At 43.4% G+C, this 21,900-nt stretch overlaps 1 protein-coding gene across 1 annotated transcript in view; it reads right to left on the minus strand.

The window, feature by feature from the left end:
* LOC119647974 (E3 ubiquitin-protein ligase AMFR-like) overlaps window positions 1–21,900 on the minus strand; it is a 175,838-nt gene that overhangs the window by 12,486 nt on the left and 141,452 nt on the right. The window contains exons 6-9 of the mRNA XM_038049346.1: window positions 19,473–19,563; window positions 19,170–19,404; window positions 18,986–19,096; window positions 18,757–18,914 (exon numbers count right to left, since the gene is read on the minus strand). Coding sequence (XP_037905274.1) covers window positions 18,757–18,914; window positions 18,986–19,096; window positions 19,170–19,404; window positions 19,473–19,563 — 595 coding nt within the window. The remainder of the gene's footprint in view (window positions 1–18,756; window positions 18,915–18,985; window positions 19,097–19,169; window positions 19,405–19,472; window positions 19,564–21,900) is intronic.

The raw sequence follows: 21,900 nt of genomic DNA on the forward strand, positions 1-21,900 counted from the left end.
ATATTTTGTTTAGCTAAGAATGTTCTTAGCTGAGGATGTTGTCTGCTAGCGACGTATTTGGCGATGGTTGCTATTGGTATATTGTATGTATCCAAACAGAGGATGTGTCTGACTTTTAACTAATTCTATGAGATCAGGGACTACGATTTACCAGGTAGAAGCGGTTAGTCTTTGCAAACGAATCTGATAGTAGACAGTTCGTTCTGGTCAAATTGTTGGTTGCTTAGTGAACTGCCGGAATATAAAATGGTTTGATTAATATGGCTTTTATGTGGTCGTTGAGCTAGAATCACAGGAGCTCAGGACATCGACCAAAATGAAGACGCTCGAGTCATTGTTTGAAGAAATTTGTTTTTCTCCTTGCAATACTTAGCAATGTGGTCCATTCTTCGCAGCCCTGTAGTTCCTTGCCTGATCTGGGACTTTCGTCTGGCGTTTTAGAACATTCCACGTGGCCCGTGCATGCCATTACATTTGACGCAACGATGTTCTAGGTTGCAATTTGATGCTGGAAGTTTTATAAGATCAGCTTGTTTATTATCCGCCCAATGAAGAAAAAAGTGTGACTTAACTCCGTGACAATAATAAAATCCACAAACTAGGAGCCGTGAAATGTGGCTGACCACAGGGTCAGTCTACGGTTCTCGTCCTTAGCGGACATCACACTGGTAATGCGTTGGGCCCTTCGATCTGTCAACGCGAAGTGAGTGTAGTTCAGAAAATGCAAAAATGTTGGTGCTACCCTGCCGGGAACGCCAGATACCGCGCAAAATCCATTGGGAACGAGCCTTCGGGAAATCAAAGCAGATGGAAAATTTTGGTGAACCCCGGTTCGAAAAAATGACGAAAAATCGAAAATCGTCGGATTCCCGTGGGCGATACCTCGATCGAAAGCGGAGCCGCTCAGATTCAGAAAATGCAAAAATATTGATGCCACGCTCCCGGGAACTCGAGGTATCGCGGAAAATCCATTGGAAACAAACCTGAGGGAAATCGAAGAAAATGAAAAATTTTCGATCGAAAGAGGAGGTGCCCCAGATTTAGAAAATTTGATGCTAGGCAGTCGGGAACGCGAGCTACAGCGGAAAATTCAGTGGAAACGAGCTCTCGGGAAATCGAGGAAAATGGGAACCCCATTGAATCCCGCGTTGAAAAAATTATGAAAAATCGAAAATCGTCGGATTTCCGTGGGAGAATCTCAATCGAAAGAGGAGCCGCCTCAGATTCGGAAAATGCGAAAAAATGATGTTACGCTGGCGGGAACGCGAGATATCGTGGAAAATTCACTGGGAACGAACCTGAGGGAAATGAAAAAAAATGGAAAATTTTCTTCAACTCCGGATCGAAAAAATGATGAAAAATCAAAAATCGTTGAGCTTTCATGGGCGATACTTCGATCGAAAGAGGAAGCGTCCCAGATTCACAAAATCCAAAAAAATTGATGCTACGCTGTTGGGCACGGGAGATATGGCGGGAAATCCAATGGAGACAAACCTTCAGAAAATGGAAAATTTTGCTGAACCTACGATCGAAAAAGGAAGAAAAATGGAAAATCGTTGGATTTCCGCGGGCGATACCTCGATCAAAAGAGGAGGCGCCCCAGATTCAGAAAATCCAAGAAAAAAAACAATGCTACACTGCGGGGAACGGGAGATATCGTGGAAAATCCATTGAGAACGAGCCTTCGGGAAATCGAAGGAAATGTAAAATTTTGCTGAACCCCCAGTTGAAAAAATGATGATAATGATGACGGGAAATCGAAGAAAATGGACAATTTTCCTGAGCCCCGGATCGAAAAAATTATGAAAAATTGAAAATCGTCGGATTTTCGTGGGCCTCGCCTTCTCTTTCGGCGCCCCAGATTCAGAAAATGCAAAAATGTTGGTGCGACCTTGCCGGAGGAAAATCTAAGAAAATGGAAAATTTTGCTGAACCCCAGGTCGATAAATGATGAAAAACTGAAAATTATCGGATTTCCATGGGCGATAGATACATCGATCGAAAGAGGCGCCTTCGATGCAGAAAATGCCAAAAATGTTGGTCCTATCTTGCGAGGAACGCGAGCTATAACGGGAAATCCATTGGGAACGAGCCTGAGGGAAATCGAAGAAAATGGAAAACTTTCTTGAACCTCGGGTCGAACAAATGATGGAAAATCGAAAATCGTCGGATTTCCATGGGCGATACTTCGATCGAAAGAGGAGGCACCTCAAATTCAGAAAATGCAAAAAGTGTTTGTGGTTACGCTGTCGAGAACGCGAGATATTACGGAAAATGCATTGGGAACGAACCTTCGAGAAACCGCGGAAAATTCATTGGGAACGAGCCTAAGGGACATCGATGAAAATGGAAAATTTTCCTGAACTCTGGGTCGAAAAGTTGATGGAAAATCGAAAATCATCGGATTTCCGTGGGCGATACCTCGATCGAAAGAGGAGCCGCCCCCGAATCAAAAAATTGGTGCTACCCTGCCGCAAATGCGAGGCATCGCGGAAAATCCATTGGGAACGAGCTTGACAGAAATCGAAGAAAATGGAAAATTTTGCTGAAGCTCGAGCCGAAAAAAGGAAGAAAATCGAAAATCGTCGGATTTCCGTGGGTGATACCTCGATCGAAAGAGGAGGCGCCTCAGATTCAGAAAATGCAAAAAAAGATATGATGCCACGCGGCCGGGAACGCGAGATATTGCGAGAAATACATTGGGAACGAGCTTGACAAAAATCGTAGAAAATGGAAATTTTCCTGAACCCCGGGTCGAAAAAATGATGGAAAATCGAAAATCGACGGATTTCCGTGGGCGATACCTCGATCGAAAGAGGAGGCGCCCCAGATTCAGAAAATGCAAAAAAAAATGATGTTTCGCTTCCGGGAATGCGAGATATCGCATAAAATCCACTGGGAGCGAGTGTGCGGGATATCGAAGAAAATGGAAAATTTTCCTGAAGCTCGAGTCGAAAAAAGGAAGAAAAATTGACAATCGACGGATTTCCATGAGCGATATCTCAATAGAAAGAGGCGATTCAGAAAATGCAAAAAGGTTGGTGCTACCCTGCGGGGAACGCGAGATATCGCGTAAAATCCAATGGGAGCAAGCCTGCCGAATATCGAAGAAAATGGAAAATTTTCCTGAACTCGGGTCGAAAAAAAGAAGAAAAATCGAAAATCGTCGGATTTCCGTGGGCGATACCTCGAGGAAAAATTTTGGTACTGCGCTGCCGGAGAAGAAAAAGGAGAAAATGGAAACATAGGCAATGCTATTTCCCGAGTTTATGTAACAATCGTGGATTTTTTGAATGTTTTGTGTGTGAAATAACTTATGGAGATGAAAGTAGTGTTTGTGGTGAAAATAGTGCCTTTGTATTATGTCCCCTGCTCCGCGAAGAGTTTCCTGACATTCTTGTAGAGAAATTTCGCGTAAATCAACCGCAAACGTGTGAAAATATTGAGAAGGTGATTTGGATCTTAAAACTAAAGTTCAGGTGTCAAACTCATCGCCAAAAATATGATTGAGATAGCCTTGTTTATGACACAAACGACCGCAATTAAAAAATTATAATTGGAAAGAATTAAAACAAAGATCTTTACATTAAAATAAAATCTGATCTTTGTGCAAACGATTTTGTAATCCCATCGAAACCTCAATCCAATAATCGTTAATAATAGCGCTGAACTCCACCCAAATTATGAATGATGCTAAGGTTAGATTTCTGCTGAAGATATTAAAACGATTTATGCAAATTATTATTGTAAATGATCAATAAATGCAAATTAAATTCATTCTAACAAAAAAATTGACTTAAGTATTTTTTCTCGGATATGATTTGGGATTCAGCAGAGTCTGAAGACGTCTTCCATATGATTTTCACTGTTTTATAAACAAAGAAAAATTTACCTTGAAAAATACTTTCTTTCAAATGTTTGTCAAGGAAAAACCACTTTTTTGAATGAATGATATCCAAGTTTTTGTAGAGGTGATATTTATGTATTGGAATTAATGAAAGTGAAAGTAAAGTTGAAAAGATAAATTCAGACGTTTCCCTTTCAGCGTAAAATAAGGTGGATACGATTGTCATGAATGAGCAAGCAACTTACAATGGTTGTTTTCTCTAGACAAACAAATTGTTTTCATTGGAAGAAGCATTCGGTGCGCCCTTTTGATGCTACAAACTCCTAAGACCGTGACTGCTGTTATGGGAGCAGGAAGGCAGAGTCTAGCCGGCTCGGATCTTCAGAGCCAGCCCGTAGCATGCACGAAAGAAAGCAGCTCTCCCACCCTACAGCTAGAAATCTCTCTGAGGTCGCCGAAGATCGGTTTAACCAATGTCCGTAGTCTGACTCTAGCTAGAGCTGGGCAATCGCAGAGAAAGTGTATGAGGGTTTCTCTTCCTTCTCCGCAGCTTCGGCAATGCGAATTGTAGGGTATGCCGAGCCCTTATGGGCCAGTGCCCCGTGCAGACCGCCGTAATCTTGAATGAATTTGCATGCGTCTGGCACAGGAGCTCTCGTGATCGGGCTATGTGATAAGCGGGCCAAATTCTCCTTGATTTGGCACAGCTCGTAAGCTTTCGCCATCTGCTAGGTAGTGCGACTAGACTCGCCCCCCGATAGCCGCCAGCGGAACACCCACTGTATTCATCGAAGGGCTGCCAAGAGCAGAGCCTCGCCTGGCCAATCCGTCAGCCCGCTCATTCCCCTCTATGTTCCTATGCCCGGAAACCCAGAGGAGGGTGACCTTGAGCGTGCCACCCAGACGATTCAGCGCACCTCTGCATTGCCCTACCAGCCTGGAAGATGTCGTCGTTGAGTACAAGGCCTTGATGACCGCTTGGCTGTCGGTCAGAATGGCTATGTTACGCTTGGGGTTCGAATCGTGTGTGGCATAGTCCGTGGGGAATGCTTAGACTTCCCGAGGCACTTTGTCTAGGATGTTACTGTGGCCGTAGGACTTCGCTGCCCAGCATTCGGTTTCACGTAGTCTGACGGCACTGCACGCTGCAACGTATTTAATGTGGAGGTCTAGGGGGAGGGGATGCAGGAGTACATGGAGAGCATCTGGCGGGCAGAACTGCAGAGCCCCGGTAGCACCTGCACACGCGGTTCTCTGAATCCTCTGTTCACAGCTCTGGTCAAGGATCAAGTGCCTCTGTTCACAGGTCTGGTGAAGTGGTTGTCTCCCAGATTCGACTGGATTATCCTGGTACTTAGCATGGATATAATCCAATGCGTGAGATATCCATCCAATGCAACACCGGTCAAGGCTTCCTTGCTGGGGTTGGTACTAGCGTTGTTAAAAACACCCTCTATATCCAAGAAGGCAACTAGGGTATACCGGTTTTTCTGCAGTGACCGATCAACCGTGCCAATTACCTCGTGGAGGGCGGTTTCTGTGGATTTTCCTTTGAGGAAAGCATGCTGGGGCTTAGAGAAAGGCGTTCTCTTCATAATCATCCTTAAGTGAATGTCCAGGACGCGCTTTAGGGTCTTCAGCACGAAAGAAGCCAGACTGATTGGTCAAAAGTACGTTTGAACCAGCAGTTCCAAAGTTTCGCTGGAAGATTCCGTCCAGGAGCCTTCCGACTTTTTAAGAAAGGATGGGCTCTTATGTTCCTTGGACAGAATCTTACTGAGTCTCGCGGATTCCCTGGTGCTTTCGATGTTCTGACAATAGTCCAAACAAGTCCGTCTCTTGGCGGTCCTGATGGCCGACTTGTACTTTTTCAGGCAGGATTTAGAAAGTAAAAGTTTTCAATCTAATCACGCTCCTTTCAGACGATTCAATAGAATGTCATCTTCTATGCATCATCTACATTCGGTTATTAGAAGTTTCGATTATGATTGACATTTCGCTAGGAAGTTTACCGTGCGCATAGCCAGGATAACACAGAGACATAGAGGATTCAGATATTTCTAGAGTCGTTTTCATTTCTAAATAATCTGGAATATTGATGAAGGACGAAATGTTCTTTATGTTCGATTTTTTTTTGTCTATATAAGAGACAATAGCCCCCATTGTGTGTGAGGATGCGGCCGAAATGATGAGGATTCGAAAAAGTTGCTTATAGCAGAATAGTATATACCATACATAACTGAGGGATGAGAAAAGTGCGTTTGAATTCGTGCGTCCATATGGAGCCGAAATCTTTCTTTGGGTTGACGAGGCTAGTAATTGTTGGTGTTTTCCTGCTGGTATCAAGCAAAAGGTAAGTTGTAAGTTTGGGGTGTGTCGTTGTCAGTTGTTGGAGGATAATTAGTTGAAGAAGAGTTCGGTTCGAGTAAGTGTCAATTTCAATGTCATAGTTGTGAATGTAGAGCGTGTGCTCGAGAAAAGTGATTTGGGAGCAGTTTAACCTTTTTGAGGGGTGGAAAAAGTAGCAGTGGGCAATTTTCTAAAGTTGGATCAGATTTTCTCAAAGGCAAACGACTTGCGGTTTTGTTCAAGACAAAGACAACTCATCAGATGCTGCCTCACCTCTGCCCTGAAACAGCGTAACAAAACTGATTAGTAGAATGAGCGTAAATTTTTTCGAGTTTGGGGTGATGACGAACTTTTTAAGCTACGTCGATATTTTATGTTATTCAGCATTGGAAAAGCGTTTCTGTAAATTAAAAAAAATGCAGTGGGTTACAAATGATATACATAAAAGATTGATTTTTCGCCGCATCAAAATTTTGTTGCTCACAGAACAGACAGACAGAAGGCACGCTGCTGGCAGGAACTAATCAACGACATAAACAGATAGCTACGGGACTAGGGATATAAGCTGGTTTCCAAAAAACTCGGTGCCCATAAATCGCCCTATTCTATGAAAGCAGCGAAGATGGAAGAAATCGTGCAGGCCCTTTTTCTGTCCACCCCATTCGAATTGACGCTGTTGATGAAGGAGTGAGTACTGGGGAATGCTCACTCTTCACTGCAAAGGAACTAGCGGAGGTATGAGGTCCTGTCTATGAAGGATAAAAAACACCAAGATCGGACGATATTCCCAGTGAAGTATTGAAATTCGTATGTAGATAAAACCCGGGCTACTCGGCGCATTCAACGCATGTTTGACGGCAGGTATTTTTCCCTCTCACTGGAAGGTTGCGAGACTTGTGCTGATAAGCAAGGGCGAAGGCAACCCAAAGAAACGCCTTTAATTTTGCGAGGTGGTGCCACATGATTGAGGCACTGGAAAATTGTTTCCATTCTCCAGGCTCCCTACAGCAGATGTTGAGAGACTATTAAAGGATCGTGCCCTACTCTACGAGACCTGGGAAGGACAGCGCAAAATGAAAGTAATATCGGGGGCAACTTGGGGATCTCTAGAATGCCTTATACGATAGTCTTATTCGACTCGGGATACCTGATGAATCGCTTCTGGTCGAATACGCAGACGATGTTGCAGCACTGTTTACCGCACGCACGGGTTAGTAAGCTCAGCGCACACTGGGAATGGTGATGCGCCGAGTAAGCAGATGGATGGCTGAGCATGATTCCTCCTTAATTCTGGAGAAAACTGAAAAGTTGTTATGCTGACCAAGGAGAAGTTTCTCACAGTATTCAGGTTCGTGAAACCATAGTTTTGTCGAAGCCGGCGGTGAAATATCTGGACGTCATGATAAACACGCAGATTCGCCACACCGCTAACAAGGCTGCGTGTAGAATGTTTGCGATTTGCCAGGTAATCTCCGATGTCAGAGGTCTATTATCCAGCACGCGTCAATTGTTGATGAGCGCGATTCAGTCCGTCCTCCTTTACGGTTCCGAAACATCGCCTCACTCCCTCAGTAAGGAAATGTACAGTAAGCGCTAGTACAAAGACGAGGGGCTCTACTAGAAGCGTCTGCCTATCGTACCGGCTCGCAGCCAGCTGTAGGGGTGGTAGGTGAAACGCGCATCTCACAGAAGACGTGCGACTGTGGTTTAATCGAAAGCACGGTTAGATTGACTATAACCTAACCCAGCTGCTCAGCGGACACGGGTATTTTCAATCTTACCTGCACACAATCGGGAAATCACATTCGCCCCACTGTATTTATTGCAAGGACGTGATGGATGATGCCTGCCACCCCTTTTTTTTCTGCAGAAGATGGGTGCGCCATCGCCATCACCTTTCGATGGAAGGGTGTCTTGGGTCCCCGGATATCATAATTGAGGCTATGCCGCAGAGCGAAGACACGTGGAGCCGAGTGACACGTCACACTCAAGGCATTCTTAAAATGAAAAAGAGGTAGATTGGTAGGAGAGATGCCAAGGTAGCTGAGGCTCCCTGAATCTACGAGGTTTTGCTCCTATATTAGATAGGCCTGGCCTGAGGTAATGTGCCAAACGGTTCCGTTTCAGAGTTGTGGGCGCTCCAGGGGGGTGTTTTAGGGAACTTCGTGTGTAAATGCAGATATGTGATTTAATCAATAAAATAAAGAGAAAATTAAATGAAAATCCCTCTATATTTTCGTTATCAATTCATCATCATCATGAAAAACTTGTTAAAAAACACGTGGCCCAACACTCCCAATCCTTATCAAATCACATGGCGGTCACCTGACACCCTGCAGAAGATTATGATCCTTCAAAGTGTGTTTCTGCTATGTCATAATGATAATGGTTTATTTCTCAACCCTATCGGGTTAAGGAGAAAGGATGGAGGGGTATATAAGAGAAGGAGGAAGTTCCCCCCTCTAACGCCGTTAAAATATTGCGACAGCTATCCCCGATTAAAAAGTTATGGCGTCCCGAATTGGGGCTATTTTCGTGTCGAAACGCTAGAGCTTAATTTTGAAACTCATCCTCTCAGGCGGAAACTAGAGAATGAGTAGAGAAGCGGGATATTATCTCCCTCAAAGCCCGTTGACAAATCACAGAGGCCACCTTCAAGACCGTAACGGTACACTACAAGATTACAGTACCCTGTAGGAGGCAATGTGGTCAGCATTGCGCTCGCCCGAGATTATTACCCTGATTTGACTCAGGTACGCATTCACAGCGCTGAGTCGATTGGTATCCGACGTCAAATCACGACACAAATTCCACTGCCACTGAAGTGAGATTTGATCCGTGACCATTCGTACGACATCCTAGTGCTCTAACCACTGAACTATCCGGACTTGGAAATACAATGCAAGGTTTCAAATGGCATCGTAAATTTGGTAATTTCACATACACATTCGAATTGAACAGACATGAAGTTCGTGAGTACCTTCCGTGTAGGCATAACCCCATGGTCTTCTTCGGACACAGATTGATTTAGAGACCACAATTAGAGCCCCGCCATGCAAGCACAGCGATCCTGGTTTATACTGAGTGCAGGCTCAGCATTCATACCAGTGGATGCAAGGCCTATCTAGCACATCTGCCGCAACTAAGGGGTACGGCACCCGAGTTGTACAGCGCAACACCACGCCTCAAGGAACTCTGCCCGCGATGTAGGCATAACCACAACCATCATGAAACGTCCACAAGGGGGCCAACCGCAAATAACTAGACCGAGAGCATATCCTCCAGGAACTCTCCTGGAGCATATGCTCTCCATCCCGGTTCCCAGACAACCTCTGGTGAGGTTTCGTGGCAAGAGCCATTTCAGACGAGTCCCTCGCAGACTCGGGTCTGATCGCCCTCCCCGTGTACGTTGAGATGGCACTCTCCAACGGAATTGAACAGATAAGTGTATCATCAGTTTAGTTCACTTATTCCAGTACCTAAAGAAAATCTGTTGGGTTTGCAAACATACAAGAAAAGTAGGCGCTCTAGGCAAACGAGTATTTAGTGCCTTCTCTTCCTCAATTGGAAAAATATCTCTGAATTGAATCAAACAATGGTTTTGAATTTTCCTGATATTTATAGACTGTATTATTTAAAAAATTGAATTTTTTTTTAAGGACAGGAGAGGACAGAACAGGACTTTAATTGTTTAGAAAAAAAGGTGTTAAATTGTCAGAGTGGTGACTGACTGACACTGAAGAACGCCTTCTTGGCTTCTCCAGTGCGTGGTAAACCGACGAAAGTTACCATTAATTGAACTTGATTGAAAAGGTACTGTGTTTAGGTAAACGTAGTTAGGAGGTAAAAATTATCAAGACTTGAGAAAATTAAAAATCTATTTACACAAGGACCCACTCAGTTCCGATTGGCACTCATTCAAATCAAAGCCATGAAAATTAAACCGAAATTCAACCATAACCCTGCCACCAATTGTTTTAGCAAAGCAGTAGAACGACTTTTTTGTCTTTACCTGGAAATCCAATTAGTGGTTCATCGAAACCATTGACCAAAGCAAAGGAAGCAGCTGCGAAATGTTCCCCCAATCTGAAAACCTACAAGAATTAACGAGGTTTTATTTAGGCTGAAATTTTGAAATATGGATTTGATGTTTGCTCATTCTGAAACAGAAAGAAAATGGCCGGCAAAAATCTGACGAAGGTTTGCGTCTGGTAAAGAAGAATTTAGCCTTACGTTGATGGATAATACACCGATTAATTACTACATATACAATATAGTGACAGTCAAAAGAGTGAACTATAAAAAAGGACCTGACCAGTGATGGCAGCCTTTAAGGGGGGCAGATCATTTCATATGACGAATCAATTATCATTTGACAAAATGGTTAGAAAGGACCTTAAATAACGTACAAAACGTATAAATTGCGAAAGACTTAATTCGTGAAAGGTTGGATGAAGCGCGTTCGACTATGGAATGTTTAGTTTTCATTTCGTGAGATGTTAAGACGAATACCGAGACTTACCAACAACAGTCATTATAAGCCCCTCACAAGCTCGAGGACTCCTAGAAGCTCAAAAATACTAAGGAACTTAGACTAATCTGCGGAAGCGTTGGATGAGTAAACCTTCATGAAAGTGTGGATAAACCAAGCGTACATCGGGTACCCCAAGAAACATAATGCACTGCAAAAGCGTAAATTTTATCAATTCTGAGGAGATACCCAATCCCAAACTAGGTCTAGAGGGTGGTAGGTAGAACCAATCAAGACGCAAAACAGACTTAAAAGGGAGTTCACAGAAAACTCAAGCCATCTCTAGTTATATAGCGAAGCCAGAGAGAGATTGCTTTATTGAAAAGTTCTCCATGATGGTGACACTTGCAATAAGCAGAGAATAGCTGTACGAAATTTACAGAAGGATAGTAAAAATAATTTTCTTAAATTTGTGGTGAAGGTTATGCGAATTATTCGAAACGCGTATGCCAGAGGAGATTTCTACAAAATGGAAACGACTGAAGTTGATTTTGGTTTTTAAAATTGGTAAGCCTCTAGATAAATCATCTTTCATAGAGTAATGTGCCATCTCCCTCGACGATTACCTACTTTGTCGTGGTGAGGGATCTCAGTAAGGAATATCCTCCAGGAAACGGGAGGTGACACCTGAAGCCAAGCCGTAATCAAAACCCCAAGCCAAGGTGTGACTACTGTGCCGAGAGCTGAATGGTCATAGGGGTTAAGATGTGGCCGTAAACGGTGAACTCTGGGTACCAGGCGACCCCCAGTTTCAACTAGCCTTTTCTGGGCAAAAAGGGGCTCTGCCGAGATCGACTTACTTTTCCCGGAAAAATTGAGGCCATGGCAGCCAACTATGAAAAAACAAAAAAAAAAACATAAACCTATAAAGCAAACACAGTTAAACTTCGATCGCGACGATCCAACCCCGAGTGAAGGGGCAACCCTGAGCTCATCGATGGAGAACTTGAGTCTAGACTCAGATTCTCCACTTACTCAGGTGGTAACCAATCCAATTGGGACCCAGTCCTTAACGGACGAGCCGAAGCAGGCTCCTCCTGTCAGTACTCCTGACCCCAGGCTCCAATCGGCGCCACCTGCTGAGGCGAAAGTCTTGCCCATGGGTAAGCACCTGTCCACGGACATCAAAATGCCTTCGGGCAAACTGCCTTCGGGCAAACAGCCTCCGGGCAAACCGCCTTCGGGCAAACCGCCTCCGGGCAAACCACCTGCGGGCATACCTCCTCCGGGCAACGCACAACCCAAGAGCTGTGCCAAGGTTGAGGGGAAAGGAGCGTTCGGGGCACCTGCGGCTAAGGGGAAACCGAAGCGGCAGCGGTCCTCGGACGATCCTAACTCTTCGACACAAAAAGCAGCAAAGAGGGCTCGGCCGGCAACGACTTCATTTGCATTCAAGGCTATCGAAACCGATAGATGGGTCCTGTATGACGACTCTAATCCATCCGGCTACGATATTGAGCAGTGCGAACAGCTTAGGAGGAAACTCCTCCTTAATGAGGCTACTTCACGCCTACCAGAAAGGCAAATCCACGGAGACAGCACTCCACGAACTTACGGCAAAAATTGAAAAGGCGATGTCCGAAAAAGAATACGCCTTAGGCGCATTCATGGACATCGAAGGTGCTTTCAATTATGCCTCATTCGCGGCAATTTGTGATGCGGCAAGACAGCATGGAGTCGAACCGCTGCTAATCAGTTGGATCCTTCACATTCTAGAGTGGAGAAAAATCCACATATCGGTCGGTCAGAAGTCTATTGAAGCAAAATGTCTCAGGGCCTGTCCACAGGGAGGAGTCCTCTCTCCACTGTTATGGCTCTTGGTAATGGATACCCTGCTGTGGCTCCTGGAGGACAAAAAAGTCTTTGCGCAAGCATTTGCGGATGACCTAGCCGTAATAATTACCGGCAAGTTTGCGGATACAGTATGTGACCGCTTGAATGCAACTCTGCATGTAATCCACAGCGGGTGCCTCCGCAATGGACTCACGGTGAACGCTAGGAAGACTGGACTAGTTATGTGCACTAGGAACGTCAGGTGGGGCAGCTATACGCTAGCAACCTTAGCAGGGACGGAAATCCAGCTGGCACAAACAGTCAAGTACTTAGGAGTACATTCAGAGTCTTGGTTGCCTAAGTATTACAGGAGCAATGAGTACTACGCCGATTGCGGCACTTGAAGCTATCCTAAATTCCCCCCCCCCCCCCCATATTCGCTTGGAGGTGAAACGGAAAGCGGCCTACGACACATATAGGCCCGATACCATTGGGGCGTGAAAAGGCGGCCAATCAAACGGTCATGCGTCTATCTGGAAATTCCTTGAAAAACATCCGGTAGCCCTGATGCCGACCGGTCATATGGTTTCCAGATTCGTCTTTGAAAAGACATACACTGTCGTAATCACCGAAAGAGAAGAATGGTCGACAAGTGGCCATGAGTTTTTCAGAGTACAGACCTAATAATCTTCACCGACGGGTCAATCATGGAGGATGGATCGGGCGCAGGAGTGTTCTCGGAGAATCCGATTATAGAACTCGCCCGACCCCTCGGAAAAATGACGACCATATTCCAGGCGGAGATATATGCCATTTCATTGGCAGCAGAAGAATGTCTGCGACAGAAATGGAGGGGTCGCACAATTTGAATCTGTTCCGACAGTCGGGCGGCATTACCAGCACTTGATGGCAACAGCATATCAAGCCAGTTGGTATGGAGTTGTCATCGGGTGCTGCTGAAACTTGGCCGACTGAACGAAATATTCCTGATGTGGATGACGGGTCACTCTAACATCGCCGGTAATGAGGAGGCTGACAGACTGACTCGCCGAGGGCCTGGATCCACAATGGTGGGGCCAGAACCAGCTCTTGGAATCCGACCATCTACTGTCAAGTCTACTGTGAAGGGTGAAATTGCAAGGATTCACGCAACCGAGTGGAGAAATTTAGACTCTTGTCGGCAAGCGAAAATCCTTGTGAAGGAGCTTAGGGCCACTAGAGCGGCATTTTTGTTGTCCCTTAAGAAGTGGGAGATGAAAACCCTAGTAGGGCTTTTGGCCCTTAAACTACCATATGGAAAAGATTGGGGTAGTGGTTTCGGCCGTGTGCAGCCAATGTGAGGAGGAGGAGGAGACGGCCCTGCACTTTTTATGCAGCTGCCCGGCATCCTCAGATCTCAGACGAAAACACCTTGGCAAGGTTTTCTTCAATGAAGAATCTGCACACTCTCTGCCTCTGGAGAATGTTCTAAGATTCGTTAAACCCTGCGAACACCCTAGGCGGGAAGCCATTGAATAGGCAACTTACGGGGATAGTACAATGGGCCTAAAAATGGCTCGGAGCTGCGGCTCCCCCCAGTTAACTAAACTAACTAACTAATGTGCCATCTCATGATGAAGTTAGAATATTTAAAATTAAATGCTAAACATTTATTTATTCATGCAATTTCATTTCACGCCTTTAAAAGTGATCACTTTCTCTCACTTATACAATATTATGCCAAACTGTTTTTCCCAGTTCTCAAAACGTGCCGGATACTGGATTTCTAATATGACCTTCAATACCAACAATGGACTCTTTTTAATAGCTTCATTTAAGTCAAAGTAAACCGGTTACTTAAATTACGGGACAAAAAAAAATCACTTGGACATATATATCAAGTGCTTGGGGGACCAGATTCCTTTTATTTTTTCTGAAAAATCGACGGATAACTATAGTAGTATGCGAAAGTACATTGTTGTATAGTAAAAACCAGATGTTTCGCCAGGAAATTGTGGCTTTTTTTAAAAAAACCAATGCTGCTTTGAAACAACATCAGAAGAAACTGCAACTGCAAGCGACTAAGATAAACTCAAAATGCATGCTAACAATGAACGCCGGAAGATCCCTGGTCGCAGAGGTGGCGTTAGTTCCGCTAATTGTGGTCTAATCTTTTCACAATACTCTCCCTTACTAACAGGGCTTTTTGTGGTTTGGGCAAGACTATTCGATTTCAGCGGGAGCATCCGAACGATCTAGTTTTTTCAATTGGCGATAGGCGGGGGTGAACCGAAACAACATCTCGGGGACTATCTCTCCTGCACTGTAAAAAGTGCTAATAGTACTCCAAATCAAGTCGAAACAACCCAAGATGCGGGCTGTGTGACCAAGAGGGAATTAGGTCTCTAGTATGCGGACTCTAAATACCTTGAGGTCTTGTAGTTTTAATTAAGACCCGTACTTTGGTAGCTTTTCCTACAAGACATGGACACGGACTTTATAAAGCAGACGTGACAAAAAGAGGCGATGATGCAGGGTGCGTCTCCATCCATATTCTAAATAATATTGCGACGGATAAGGAGACCGATACTACCCCTCTCCACCACGCAAACAGACCATATGGAGGGCAGCGCAACTAACTCTGCAATATTCGAAGTGCGCTTCGTGCTGGTCTCCTTCCGGGTAGAAGGCATCGGGATCGCCCTAATACAAAAACCTACGAGAAAACTGAATCATCAAAAGGCTCCAAAGCAAATATTATAATTTATTCCATGATCGGGACAGTCCGAGGGCAGTTATTTTCTCCAGAAAGCACATGTACGCCTGTCTGTGTACTCACCTGAATTCCAGCGACCTAACTGATATTAAACCGAAGCTTGCGAGAAGAGAAAACGTGGCTCATGACCCATCAGCACTATCGGAGGAATTAGAATATCTAACATCTATCATTGTATCAATGTAAATGCAGGACACACTTTTTGAGGCCAAAGTATGGGTGAAGAGGTGAATCTGTCTCCAACTTTTTCATTGACAAAAATCTATCGATGTATAATAGGGGTAATACACCAATATTTCATACTTCCAACTCAGGAAATTATGACGGTTGAGAGGAGGTTCTATATTTCACTCTACACACAGATTGACTTTCGGAATGGAGAACTAGAAAGTGTCTTATCGGAGATCCTTTTGGATACTTTTCAGTGTGAATCTCGCTGTAGAGATTTCTTTCCCTTTCAAAGGTTCCAGGAGCTCCGACAAGCGAAAGTTTGGTCAAGTTATCAAAAAAACTTACCCTGCTTCCAATGGTAACATCGGCAAAATATACGAACTAGAGAAAGAAAGACATTCGAAAACGCTTTTAGAGTGTCGTGCCCCACAGAAATCAACAAAAAGACATGGTCATCGTGCTGGAATGAAGATCTGTCCAACATCAAGAAGGAAGGTCTTTACCATCTGTTGCAGGCATCAACACTGGCTGCCATACCAGGATTGCCTGAGGAGTCGGCCATCAGGACTGGCACGACGCAGTTCTCGCTGGATTACTGTGAGAACGTAGAAAGCATCACGAATTTTGTTTGACTTAGTACGATTATGACCAAAGAACATGGGAGCCCATAATTTCTTAAAAAGTCGGAGGTTTTCTGAACGGAATCTTCTGATAAGGGTCTGCTATTTCAGGCGCAGATTTTCGGTTTCCAGTAGAGTTGAGTCAGAACCACATTTGGAGGTTATGCAACACCAGTGGTTAGAGGAAATTGAATCAATAGTCTTTCAGGACAAAATCAGCTAAATTTGCTATAAACAGCATATAGATCTCCGGGTCCAGACGGTGTAAGGCATGTTCGAGCGGTTGTTACTCTACAAGGAACACATCCTAGCTGCCGTCCTGGATATAGAAAGAATAGGATTAAAGATGTGTTTTATGCGATGGATATATCCATGGTTAAAATAAGTCTGATCTGAGAGGCAGCCACTTGATCAGAGCTATAAGTACAGGGGAGCGTCATTTTTCCAGGGCTCTGATTGATAGTTAAGGATGGAATTCTATGGATGACTGGAGCGAGGAGAAGTTGGTGGCATATGTCGAGGAGTTGGTTGTAATGATTTTAACGATATTTCCTTTCGTTACGAGCTGGATTATGAAGGTACGCACTCAGCATAAATCTCACCAAAACCAAGATAAGAATATCCGAATTCAACCTTCCTCATTGGGCTTTTTCTTTTATGTAAAGAATTTGGGCATGATCCTAGATCCTAAGTTGAATTGAAGATTAAACATAGAACTGAAGATTGAGAAGACCCGTATATCCATCTACACCTGTAGGAAGACCTTCGTAAGAAAATTGTGTCCCTGGCTGATGGTGGATGGATGGTTTTTCGAATGTTCACAACTCTGGTCCGTCCCATCCTTACATACGGCTCTACTGTGTAATAGTTGGCGCTGAACAAGTAATACAATAGGATAAGGCTTAACAGGGGCTCTATAGTTATTTTCGGTGAACGCCTATAATGTACTGCTAAGTCTCTGTCAACTTGACCTCAGACGTTGTGGCGCCAAGTATCGAAGCCGTATGGCCATAGTAACATCCTAGGTGAAATATCAGCGGAATTCCGGACATTCCCAACGGACTTGATCACACGACCTTGAAGGACAGAGGAAGGGATTGACGATTTTTTGGGGGATACAGCATGATTCAGCATTCTTTACCGACGGCTCAAAGGCAGTTTGTGCAATCGGAACGCTGGTGATAGTGAAGGATGGAATCTACACGTATTACTCGACAGTCTACTACACAACTCCAGATGGCGAAGGCTGACCATTCGTGTGTGTATCGTGAGGGCTTGTTTTGCAGTTCGTACACATTAATGCTCATATTTTTGAAATTGCGAATTGAGATTACCTGAAATAGACATTTGTCTGACACAGACATTTCAATACAAAAGTTCGTATTTGCACTTAGAAATGTTAATCCAACAGAATTCGCATTCATACTCGTGAATGCGAATACGTTTGATGAAGGGAACAAGTAGTTCCCGAATATGACCAACAGTGGCTTGACATACCCTACAATCCATACTGTTGAAGCTGTGGGGAGGGGGCAGAGATCCTCATGTAGTTGCTTGGTGAATGCTCAGAGCCAGGCTGCGGACCCTAGGTACAAAAATTCGTTGAGGACCTCTAGAGATATTTAGTTGTAATGTATGGAAGCTGCTATCCTCCTTCGTGAATGCATCAGGCTGGCTCTGATCATCTGAACCGGCTAGATTCAGCTCTCCTTGTACTTCGCATAGCAGCAACGGACTGGGAAGTTTATGGTATCAAAATGGCGCAACACAGAGCCAGTTAAGCTCCTCGAAGTACCTACCGATCTACCAAGCTCTTCCCTCCTAGTTGACGATAGTTAACTTACGATGGTTTTTTGATATACTCAAATACACATGTCCATTATAGTTTCCAATAGTAACTGAAGGTCCTACAGTATAGGATTTCTGATTTAAAATAATAAGAACTTGTTTTTCCCATTCGCTAGTGTTGATTTATATTTTGCAAATACCGATATTTCGGGAACTACTTGTTCCCTTCATCAGTGTTAACAAGTTTTGGACTCACAACACTAGAGAATAGGAAAAAACAAGCTTTTATTATTTTAAATAATTTAATCTCTAGAAATACCGCGGAATTACACTCAGAGGATTCCTGATGTTATTAATATTTTTAATAGCAGCAAAAAAATATGGAACTATTTAGGCTCTTCTTGAAGACGCTTCAATTTGTGTTTTACGAATTTTCCATATTGTGCTTGACGAAAACCAATCCTTGAAAGTATATTTCCCGAGAACCTTATTAGATAATTTAAGTTCCATCGTTGTTGAGTTTGGAGTGTGTTAGTTAGACAACTTTTTAGTTGGAAAGCATGGGAAGCTAAAGTCTTTGATATGAATACAAACACCATATTTCGGGAACCATTTAATCTCTTCTTGAATGTAAGATCTTTGAAAATCTGTTTTCTAATAAGTAATTAAGGGAAAGTATCGGGTATAGTAACTGAATGAATGATTAATTATTTTTAGAACCGGTTTATATATTTAGAGATTCATTCTTTTTTCCCTTTGACTTTTATATTTGGCAAATGGGGTCCATTTCAGATTATATAAAAATAATCAAAAGTTTTTCGAGATAAACATTGAATTCACGAACTAAGTAAGAATAAAATGAAAAAAAATATATATATATCTAGACAACAGACGGAACTGTACATATATTAAAAGCACTTACCATTGAACTGGAAAAAGTGGTTATTTCCACGTACATTCGTTTCAGGTTCGTCTATTCGGTCAATTACATCACGTTGAATTGCTGTATTTTGTACACTCAGCCCTAACCTGCATGTAGGACAACTAGTATCTTGTTCCAGCCAAGACTGAAGACACGAACTACATCATAAAATTTAATTAAATCATTAAAATGCTCTTTTTACATATTTCTTAATAAAAAAAAAACATACTTATGGAACAAGTGTCCGCATGGAAGTTTTCTTGCTGTTTCCATTTTCTCCCAGCAAATGGCACAGTTATCACAGTTTTCTGAAAGATCGTCTTGACTTGCTAGTGGATAGCTGTAAATATGATATCGTTTCGTAATTGCAATCATAAATTTAATAAGAAATATTTTATGAAAATTGTCGTTACCTCTTTTCCATATGATTTTGCACCCAGAGATAGTTGCGATGCTTTTTGAATTTCCTCTGAATGTCGTTCGCAAGGTATCGAAGTTGCATTATTACAATCAAGTTTGCCATGGATAGGAATATGTTACTCCAAATCAACATGTGCAAGTGGTGGCTGAAATCAACAACGAGTTCGGCAACATCAAATACAAGTTCTGTGTAGTAGGCATATGGTCCACGCTTATCCCATGAGACAACTGGAATTTGAGGAAAAAAGGTGTTCATCATTGAGATAAAAGCTTTTAATTTAATTTTTATCACTTACCATCACTTGCCATTCCACCTTGACGCATATCATACAGAAACATTGCGTATCTGACTAAGACATGAGATGTTTTTAACGCCAGAAGAATACACTGAAAGAATTTTAAAAAATTAGATAAATTTGTTTTTTTCCAAATTTTCGAAAAATGTCCAATGTCAAAAATCCAGAAGAGACCTTCAATTAAAGATTCAGTCATGTTAGAAAAATAATTAGAAGCCCATTAGTGCCGATGGTCAAATTTTAAATTCTGGTTCCATCAGTCCGGTACCATGGAAAATAAGGAACAAAGTCCCATTAGTACAGAACAGTTGAGCATGAAGACATGGCTATGCAATATCAGAAGAAGTTTACTATTCAGGGGAACATCAATATTTATTTATTTTCAGTGCAACTTTTAAAGAAGTCTACGTCTTTGAAGGGAAGCAATTTTAATGGATAATTTTTCTTAAAGATTTGGAGCTCGAATCCTTAAGTTAGCTCTGATACGTAGAGATCTTCTTCTTTTTCTTCAGCATTTGTCCCGTTCACAAGCGGGGCCGGCTCGTCGTGATCGGTTTCGCCATTTGGCTCTATCGAATCTGATCTGCAATATCGAGGCTTTTAAATCCCCATCCAGAGTATTAAGCCACCGTTGTTTCGGTCGGCCTTTTTGTCGTTTACCATCGACTTCGATGTTCAGACCAATCTTGGAAAGTGAATTCTCGTTACCACGAATTGCGTGACCATATCATCGAAGACGCCTCTCTCGCAATTTTTACACGATCGGTGCAACCCCATAACGATCGTGTATATCCTCATTTCGGACGTGATCAAAATGTGTGACGCCACTAGTCCAACGTAACATCTTCGTCTCCATTACCTCAAGACGCCGTTCATTGTCTTTTATAGTCGGCCAACACTCAGAACTACAGAGGACGACATTACAGTAAATTTTAGATTTGAGACGTTTGTTGATACGTCGATCACCAAGAACACCAGTTGTGGAACGCCACTTCATCCAGGTTGCGTTAATGCGTGAAGCAATTTCATAACGCAGTTCTCCATTGGCTGATAGCGTTGACCCGAGGTATTTAAATCGCTCAGTTCTAGGCAGATCATTACCGCTGACAGTGATTGTGCCTGTTTCATGGGGATCGGTCGTCAAAAACTTAGTTTTAATTAGATTCAATCTGAGACCGTGTCGCATCAGGCGATCATTCCACTTTTGGACAAGTTGCTGGAGATCATTTTTGCTATCAGATGCTAGGAAAACATCATCTCTGTGTAGGGTCTGGACGTTAGATATCCCGTGTGACGGTGTCCATAACAAGAACAAAGAGGAGTGGTGAAAGGACGCTCCCTTGATGAACACCAAAAGAGACACGAAGCGGTTTTGATACACCCGCCATACTTCCAACTTTACTTTTCGGATCGTGGTAGAGCAATTGAAACCAGCGCACAAGTTCTTCTGGGACTAAGTGTTGTCCTAAAGCATACCAGATGAGTTCGTGTGGCACACGGTCAAACGCTCTAGATCCAGAAATGCAATGTAAAGAGGGAGATGCTTCTCACAGTGTTTCTCAATGAGTAACCGCGCAGCGTGTATTGCGTCAGTAGTTCCGCAGTTTTTGACAAATCCGGTTATATTATATTCACGGTTATTTCAACGATTTTGCGAATACGGTTGTCAGGAATGCGTAGAAATATTGGACAATTACCAATTTGTGTGGTCTGCCTTCCAATCGCAAAGCCTCAAAGTTGAGGAAATCTAGCCCAAACTTTTTACTTTTCGAACAATCTCGCAGTGTATAATGAGTTATCCAAATTACCCTTTCCTGCCCCCTTCTATATTTTATTTTATTGATTCTCGGTCGCAGTTTGTCTTCTGAATAATGGCGTCTCCTCCAATTTATGATATCCGATACGCGCAGTGTAACGAACCTGAATCCGCGCACTCGATTGCGACTTTGGCAGCCATTCAGGCTTCTGCTTTGGTACCGAAGTCGAATGGAGTCCCTCTACCGGCAGCTTCTACTGTATCTACGGTATCTTCAGCTGGGTCTACTTTTCCTTCTGCCAAGGATAACCATACCAAGTCCACCGATTCAGCACAATCATTGAATTTTGCCAAAAACGTGAACCGCAACACTGGTGCAGTGCCAAAAATGCAATGATCTACTAAGTCGTCGTTATCTACGTGTTCCTAGCGCTAAGGGATTCGTTAGACGACACTTTGACTTCCGGAAAGGCACTTCCTACTGTGCTTAACAGTGTAGCCTCAATATCATCTCAGGAGTCTATGTACCAGGCCGCTCAATCTGAGTTTATTTCGTCTGCAATGCCTTCCTGATCCAGTGGCCCCTATGCGACGAGTTTCGGTCCACCGAGCCTCCGATCCTGTCTCGCTCAATCACGCCTAAAATGGGACAATATCCGCAGCCTCCTCAGC

Source organism: Hermetia illucens, chromosome 2 (assembly GCF_905115235.1).
Source record: "Hermetia illucens chromosome 2, iHerIll2.2.curated.20191125, whole genome shotgun sequence".
NCBI lineage: Eukaryota > Metazoa > Arthropoda > Insecta > Diptera > Stratiomyidae > Hermetia > Hermetia illucens.